Genomic DNA, 8,797 nt, shown 5'->3' with positions numbered 1-8,797 from the left:
GTAGTATGGTGCAGTACAGGACAGTGTGGTGTAGCATGGTGTAGTATAGTGTAGTACAGTGCAGTATTGTGTAATACAGTGTAGTATAGTGTAGTACGGTACAGTATAGGACAGTGTGGTGTAGTACGATGCAGTATGGTGTAGTACGGTGCAGTACAGGACAGTGTGGTGTAGTACGGTGCAGTATAGTGTAGTATGGTGCAGTAGTGTAGTACGGTGCAGTACAGTATAGTACAGTGCAGTACAGGACAGTGTGGTGTGGTACAGTGCAGTATAGTGTGGTACGGTGCAGTATAGTGTAGTATGGTGTAGTACAGTATAGTACGGTGCAGTACAGGACAGTGTGGTGTGGTACGGTGCAGTATAGTGTAGTACGGTGTAGTACAGTGTAGTACAGTGCAGTACAGTGTAGTATGGTGCAGTACAGGACAGTGTCATGATCATCTCTGCTCTCTTTAAGTCATGTTGTGTGTACTTCCCAGTCTCTTCTCCTCTTCCATGTAGCCTCAGAATTCCCACCTGGAAAATGGGGCCAACAAACACCTGACAGAGCTTCAGTGGGGATGAATCCAGCAGGAAGAATGCAGGCCGAGGTCTTGCACATAACACCAACAGCAGGGGCCCCGTTTGTGTGACACGTGACACTCCTTCAGGTTTCGTACACATACTAATGTACCCTCCACAATGCCCCAAGAACACCAGGATTATTCTTTATCCCCATTTTACAGACCAGCACACAGAGGTGAGAGCGGTCTGATTGCCTGGGTTTCCCCACTGAGAGTCAGTGGTCTGACTTCCCTCAGGAGCCCAGGGCCGGGCCCTCAAACCTCCCACAAATCCAGGGACTGTATCCACTGACCAAAGCCATGGTTCCTGAAGTTGGCTACATCGTGTTTCCAGCTCTGCCACCATCCCCAAGAGCAGGCCATAATGTAGTGCCCCCAGCTGCGCCCCCACCCGCCCTGCACTCACCTGCCACCCGACTGCCCTCACCCCGGCGCCTCGTGCTCCTGGCACCTCTACCCCGTGCGGCCACACAACCCAGGTCCCCAGGGAATGGAGGTCCCCCAGGAACTAGAGAGCCATGGGCCAACTTCCCCACTGCCCCGCATTTCGTGTAAGACCAAGGACACACCACCTGGAGTGTCAGCAACCCGGGGACAGAGGAGCATGTTGATGGGGGCCCAGGGCTTCTCCTTGGTGTCACCATGTTCTCTGCACATGTGGGCAGCCCCCTGGGCCCCCGAGACCCCTCACCAAGCTCGACTGCTCGAACCCTCCTAGCCCTAGCTGCCCCATTTACCTTATGTCGCCTCCATTCATGATAGTCATCACCAGACAGAGGTCAGTTTTGGTTTCAAATGCATAGGCCAGAGAGACTATAAACCTGCTGTGTACCTTTGCTAGAATCTTCTTCTCTACCATGGCACCCTGAAAAGCAAGATGTCAAATCAGTACCCAGGTTTAAGCAGGAAAGTGATGTCACTGAAAAGAGCGAGTACCAGAAAATACCAGAAAATAGCAACAGAGTTGCAAAGTTACTTGACGCAGCTTTTGCATAAAGCAACTGCAAATAACTTACAGACATGTCTCACTTGTCCCATTCCCAGAGACCAAAGCAATCATGCAAACGTGTGCGTGTACCAAGGACTCCAGGCTTCCTGGAGCCTCCAGCAAGGAGGCAGGAGTCGGACCACCAGCCTTCACAACACCGGGTGAGGGTCCAGCACGGCCCTTGCTCAGAGCTGACCCTCCTTCCAGCCATTCCTTACACCTGACCAGCTCGCCCACTGCAAGCCCAGACCCGATCCTCCCTCCAGGCCCGTGGACAGCAGACAGCCGGGGACCCACCAGCACCTGCTCATTTTCTGTCCATTTAACACATTTTTTAAAGTTGTGTTTGGGAAGGGACGGTACAATTCCTTTGTGAAGGAGGAATTCTTGGTGTTCCGGAAGGCCCCTCTGCATCCACACTGCAGGGCAGATTTCGGGTCTTCCTGAGTAATAAGTTCAATGAGGACCCTGAACTCGGGACAGAAGACACTGTGGGTTAGGACGACACGTGGACCGCTGTGAAGGATGCCTGCATGCCCCTGCAGCCCCAAGGGGACAGCACTATCGAGAAGCCCCGGGGTGGGCACCCTTGGTGGCTGCTATTTACCCCAAAAGCTGCATTTGCACTGTGTGGCAGGACAGGATGGGAACCACGTGGGACGGGAGGGGAACTCCTACGACACAGCAGCTTTTACTGTCCGGCCGAAAGGGAGTCTGACCCCTGTTGGGGACAGGAGACCCCAGGCAGCAACACGCTGTGCCTTGGTCCCCCGTGGCCCGGGGAAGACAAGGCAGATGCTGCCCGGCCCGGCTGGACTCCCAGTGTGCCCTCCATCATAGCACAAGCCGGTGCGTGGAGAGCTCCAGAAGGCCGGGGTAAAGAACCAACAGCCCCTCCAACACCTACTCCCCGATTTCACGGTAGTAGTGAAAACACAAAGAAGCCTGGCAGGAGGGGCCCCCGCGTGGCTCAGTCGGGTGCGCATCTGAGTCTTGGTTTCGGCTTAGCTCATGCTCAGGGTCATGGGATTGAGCCCCGCATCAGGCTCTATGCTCAGTGCGGAGCCGACTCCGCCCCTCCGCCCCTCCGCCCCTGCTCGCATGCGCTCTCTCCAAAATAAATCTTTAGGGACACCTGGTGGCTCAGTTGTTGAAGCGTCTGCCTTCGGCTCAGGTCATAATCTCAGGGTCCTGGGATCGAGCCCTGCATCGGGCTCCCTGCTCGGCGGGAAGCCTGCTTCTCCCTCTCCCGCTCCCCTACTTGTGTGCTCTCCCTCTCTTTCTCTCTCAAATAAATAAAATCTTTAAAAATAAATAAAATAAATCTCTAAAAAATAGATGTCTGGTGGGATGTGCAGTACCACCCACCTCAACAAACACAGAGGCCGCCTCTGAGGAGGGGCAAACCCCGTGTGTGTGCAGAGCCAGGCCGGGGGGTGGGTGCAGAGCTGTGGACTGCCCCTCCATGCCCCGCAGGCCAGACCGCTGGCTCAGGACGAGAAGGCTGCCCAACGGGAGGGGCCCGGTGTCCCCAGGGCCGAGGAGCCAGCCCATGAAGGGCGCTGTATGGGGCTGGACATGGTCCCTGATGCCCTCCCACCGCCATGAATGGCTGGCTGCCCACCTGGTACCCCTTCCTTTTCTTGAGTCTCTTCTTGTTGAGCTTCTTGCACGCATACAGCTTGCCGGTGGCCTTCATCTGGCAGGCGGACACCTCCCCGAAGCCACCTTTCCCCAGGACCCTGAAGTCCAGGAACCAGTCCTCACCCGTCGGCTGGGCCTCCAGCCACTTCCACTGCAGGAACCTCTGGAAGTACAGACTGCCCAGGTACTCCTGGAAGGGTGCCTGGCTCAGGTGCGCAAGGGTGGCCTGCAGCAGGGGCTGGAAGAGCCCATCCCCTCTCGTCACAGGCCCCTCCCGGGCCTTTGCCACCGTCCCCTCATCCAGGAAGCTGCAGAAGAGCTTGGCCTGGGGTTCCAGGTACTCGGCCAGGATGGCCCGGGCTTTCTGTGGCCGGAGGTCATCATCTGCTGTGTCATAGTCTTCGATGTCCTTCCAGAGCTCCAGAGCCGGCACGTGCCTCTCGTCAGCCCCCAGGAACTGCTGGAACAGCCGCTTGCCGATGGGCTGCTCTGAGCACACACTCGGAAACGCCAGGTCCAGGCTCTCACGGAGGCCCTCACACCTGGACAGTGGGGGCAACTTGAGCTTGGCCAGGTACTTCCTGTCCCGAGAAGATGGGCCACTGCTCCCGTCGAAGCTGCCCCGGGCGGCAATGAAGGCCGAGTTGGCCACCACCGTCTCCAGGGAACCGAAATCCATCCTGGTGCTGGCCTCCCACCGCGTCAGGCACGAGAGGCCTGACCTGCCACCCCAGGCCCGTGCCCCCTGCCCTCCCCAGACAGCAGGCGTCCCAGCAGGTGTGAGGGTGACTGGGGGCCACGCCGGGAGCCCAGGGAACCCAGCTGACACAGCTCTGGCCAAATCCCAGCCCAGGGTCACAGAGCAGGTGCCAAAAAAAGACAATCCCCTAAGCTGCTTCCAGGAGGATTAGACGGCCCCTCCTTCCTGCCGCTTCCTCCTCAGGGCCCACCGGGAAGGACAAACTCCAGACCCCGAAGCATCTCCCTGAAGCTGCCCCGTCGGGCCCCCAGCCCCAGTAGACAGGGCACCTGCTTGTTCCCTTGCAGGAGTGGGAGGCCAAACAGAAGGCAGAGGAGCCCAGGAGAAACCCCGACTCAATAAAGATCGCTGGGTGGGGGCTTCCCCACTATATTTCATTTTTGTCTCAAAAAAATTCCAAGTGGGAGGAAAAACAGCTGATAACAGGAATTCAGAGAGAAAAAAACCACGCAGTGAACAGCTTCCTGTGGTGTCTGAGGGTGGAACCACTGTCAGGGGACTAGTTAGTATGTGGGGACCTGGCCTGACACTGACAGTAGCCTGCCTTCAGGTCACCTGCCCGCACTGGGGACCTAAGGTAACCCCAGCACCTGCCGAGGGATCAGCTCCACAGCAGCTCCCTCCCCTCTCCTGGGCTGTGCCAGCAAAGCGTAAATGCCTAGAGAAGCTTCAGGTGAAGTTAGGACTGAAGCAGGAGACCCCCAGCTACACCCAGGGCTGAGGCCCCAAACAGAGAGACGAGTGAGAGGGGAGTAAAGAGGCCTGGGACACACCTGGGGCACACCTGGGACACACCTGGGGGACACACCTGGGGCACACCCCTGGGGGACACACCTGGGGCACACACCTGGAGCACACCTGGGGCACACCCCTGGGGGACACACCTGGGACACCCCTGGGGCACACCTGGGGCACACCTGGGGACACCCCTGGGGGACACACCTGGGGCACACCCCTGGGGCACACCCCTGGGGCACACCCCTGGGGGACACCCCTGGGACACACCTGGGGCACACCTGGGGACACCCCTGGGGGACACACCTGGGGCACACCCCTGGGGGACACCCCTGGGACACACCTGGGACACACCTGGGGCACACACCTGGGGCACACCCCTGGGGGACACCCCTGGGACACCCCTGGGGCACACCTGGGGGACACACCTGGGGCACACCCTTGGGGGACACACCTGGGGCACACCCCTGGGGGACACACCTGGGACACACCTGGGGCACACCTGGGGAACCCCCCTGGGGGACACACGTGGGGGACATCTGGGGTTGCCAGGACCCACAGAAGTGTCAGATTCACACAGACACGGTCTTGTCTATCAGCAGGTGTTCAGTAAATGTGTAGGGAGAAAAGGAAGTGATGGAGGCTGGTTATAATTTACAGAGGGGAGGAAGTGAGAGGCCACAGACACAAGAATATGCAGGAGCCAGAAGAGGCAGGGAAGGCCAGCCCACCCCGTGGTCGTCCTGGGAGGCAGGGAGGTTCCGCAGTGGGTGTGGGCAGAAGGCAGGGGAGGCCAAGGGAGAACTTGCCGTCTGAGCAGCCACAGTCCCCTCCTTAAGCCCCCCTGCCTACCCGTCAGGGTTCACGGGACAGTGGTTGGGGTTTGCTGTAGCCTCCACCCGCACTGCCCACAGTGTGTCCGCAGTCCGCGCTTCCCAGTGGTGCCGGCCACACCCATCGCCCAGAGATCTTGCCAAAATAAAGACTCTGCTTCAGTGGCCCAGGCTGTGGGGCCGAAACTGTGCATGTCTCCTGAGCTGCCTGGGGATGCAGTGGGCAGGCTGCTGTGGTCCAGGCTGTCCTGGTCCCTCCACCACCACCACTCTGTCTCCATTACTGTGCGTTAATACCGACAACAGATAACGGGTCTTGGAACCGAGTACATGGAGTTGTCAACTTTATTGCTCTTTTTCCCAAAAATAGTTTTCAAACAACACAGTTTTTAAATTCAAAATATGGAAGAAAATATCACACTTCCTTTGCCTTTCTATGTAAATTTTACAGAAGTCTGTATCTACACAGAAACATCTTGCTGGATCTCGACAGGAGTTACACCTGTGTATCAACTTGGGGAGAACTGGCATCTTCAGGGGCTGAGTCTCCCAACCTATGAACATAACCTGTCTGCATTTCCTGGGACCCTTCAGTGCTGTCCTCACCAACATGCAGCCTTCGCCATGCGAGTCCGTAAGTGTTCTCTTGGATTAATACCTAAATGTTCCTTTTTGTTTTGAGCAATTGCCAATGGTACTGTATTTTTAATTTTGGTATCTATGTGTTCATTGCTAGTAAATGAAATAGTTGATTTGGGGGCATTAATCTTGTGTCCTCTGCCTTTTGCTGAACTCACTTGTTCTAGATTTTTTGAAGTCTTTGGCGTTGTCTACACGTACAACCCTGCCATCTGAAGACGGGGAGTTTTGTCTCTTCCTTTCTAGATGGTACGCCTCTTCTTTTCTTGCTTGTATTCCACTAGCTGGGAAGTCTAGCACAAGGTTGCCTCAGAGGCGAGAGCAGAGATCCGTGCCTCATGCTCAGTCACAGGGCAGACATAGCCAATCCTTCACCACTGGGTGGGATGCCGGCTGTAGAGATCCTGTCAATGCTTTCCATCAAGTTTCTGTCTATCCCCAGCCTGCTGAGAACATTTATCATAAATGGATCTTTAATTTTGTCAAGTGCTTTTTCTGCATCAGCGGACATGACCATGATTTTTCTTCTTTAGCTTGTCAAAGTTGGGTATTACACTGATTTTTGAATATTGAACCTGCTCTCCATCTCTAGAACATAACCCTCTCGGTCATGGTGTTTAATGCTTTTTTAAAAAAGATTTATTCATTTATTTGAGAAAGAGAGCACAAGGGGGAGACGGAGAGAGAATCTTAAGAGCCCGACTCGGGGCTCAGTCCCACAACCATGAGATTAGGACCTGAGCCAAAACCAAGAGTCAGATGCCCAACCAACTGCGCCACCCAGGTGCCTGTTTAATGCTTTTTATACACTGTTGGATTTAATTTGCCAATACTGGGTTAAGGACTTTTGTGGCTCTATTTGTGAGGGATTTGGTCTGCAGTTTTTGTTGCTGTTTGTGCTGTCTTTGTCTGGTTTTGGTGAAGGGTGTACTGGCCTAATAAACCAGTCAGGAAGTTCCCTTCTATTTTCCAAAGGATACAGGGCACAATTTGTGCTCTTCATTACGTGTTTGGTAGAATTCTCCAGTGAAACCATCAGGGCCCGGAGGATTTTTTTGTTGGGAGATTTTAAATTATAAACTCAATTTCCTTAATAGTTATAGGGCTATTCAAAGTATCTATTTCAAATTGGACAGGTTGTGTTTTTTTGAGAAGAGACCAATTTCACAGATTTGTTGAGTGTATGTATAAAACTGTGTGTGGTATTTCCTTTATGTCTGAAGGGTCTGTAGTGATATTTCATTTTTGATGTGATTATGTGTCTTTTCTCTTGCTATAGGTTTGTCAATTTTATTGACTTTTCAAAGAACCAGTTCTTTCACTGATTTTCCCTTTTGCTTTCCCGTTTTTAATTTCATTGATTTGTTTTAATTTCATTTTATTTCTTCCTTCTACTTGCTACCCCCCCCTTTTTCTGTTTTCCAAGTGGGAACTTGGATTATTAACTTGAGACTTTCTTTTTGAATGCATAAACTTAGAACTATAAACTCTCCTTTTAACAATGCTTTAGCTATGTCCCATGAATTTTGATGTTCTATATTTGTCATCAGTCCTACAAATACATATTTCTTTTTAATTTCCCTCAAGACTTCCTTTTGACTCATGAATTATTTTAAATGTATTGTTTAGTTTTCACATGTTTGGAAATTTTCCTGTTATCTATTACTAGTTTCTAGTTTGATTGTATCATGGCTGGAGAACACACTCTGTATGATCTCGACTCTCTTAAATTTGTTGAGCTTTATTTTAGGGCCCAGGATATGGTCTACCCTGGTCACTTAAAAAGAAATTCTATTCTGCTGTGCTTGGGTGGGGTGTTCGACAAATGTCAATGGCATCCTCTTGGTTGACAATATTGTTGAGTTCTTCTATATCCATACTGATTTTCTATTTAGCTATTCTATCAATTGTTGAGAGAGAAGTGTTGAAGCCCATAACTAAAATTGTGGGTTTGTCTATTTCTACTTTCAGTTTATTAGTCTGCTTCATGTATTTTGCAGCTCTGTTGTTTGGTGCATACACATTTAGGATTGCTTTATCTTCTTGGTGGATTGACCTTTTATCATTACACAATGTCTGTCTCTTGTAATTTTCTCTGCTGTGAGGTCTATATATTAATATAACCACACATGCTTCATTTGATTAGTATTTGCAGGATATATCTTTCCATTCTTTCCCATTCAACCTACCTAGAATATTCTATTTGAGATGAGTTTCTTATAGATAGCCTACAGTTGGCTCATGTTTTTAAATCCACTGTCAGTTTTTTGATTGGTGTATTTATAGCATTTATATTTGATGTTATTGTTGCTCAAGTCTGCCATTTTTGTTTTTCATTTGTTTTCTTTTCCCATTTTTCCTGTGGGCTACTTGAACATTTTTTGGAATTCAATTTTATCTATAGTATTTTTTGAGTGTATCTCTTTATGCAGATTTTTATTGGTTGCTATTGGTATCATATATACATGACCTATCAAATTCTACTGCTATCATCTTTTTAAAGGTTTATTTGAGAGTGTGTGCACACGAGTCGGGGGAGGGACAGAGGGAGAGAATCATCAAGCAGACTCACCATGGAGCACTGAGCCCTATGTGGGGCTCGATCTGATGACCCATGAGATTATGACCTGAG

General features: G+C 51.7%; 1 protein-coding gene across 1 annotated transcript in view; it reads right to left on the bottom strand.

Moving 5' to 3' along the window:
- GRK1 (G protein-coupled receptor kinase 1) overlaps nucleotides 1-3,877 on the bottom strand; it is a 15,122-nt gene extending 11,245 nt beyond the window's left edge. The window contains exons 1-2 of the mRNA XM_025874555.2: nucleotides 3,179-3,877; nucleotides 1,304-1,431 (exon numbers count right to left, since the gene is read on the bottom strand). Coding sequence (XP_025730340.1) covers nucleotides 1,304-1,431; nucleotides 3,179-3,877 — 827 coding nt within the window. The remainder of the gene's footprint in view (nucleotides 1-1,303; nucleotides 1,432-3,178) is intronic.
- Nucleotides 3,878-8,797: the final 4,920 nt, after the last annotated feature.

Source organism: Callorhinus ursinus, unplaced genomic scaffold, assembly GCF_003265705.2.
Source record: "Callorhinus ursinus isolate GAN/ISIS: 27379988/994484 unplaced genomic scaffold, GSC_fseal_2.0 scaffold79, whole genome shotgun sequence".
NCBI classification, from domain to species: Eukaryota; Metazoa; Chordata; class Mammalia; order Carnivora; family Otariidae; genus Callorhinus; species Callorhinus ursinus.
This window is presented reverse-complemented; position numbering and strand designations above follow the sequence as displayed.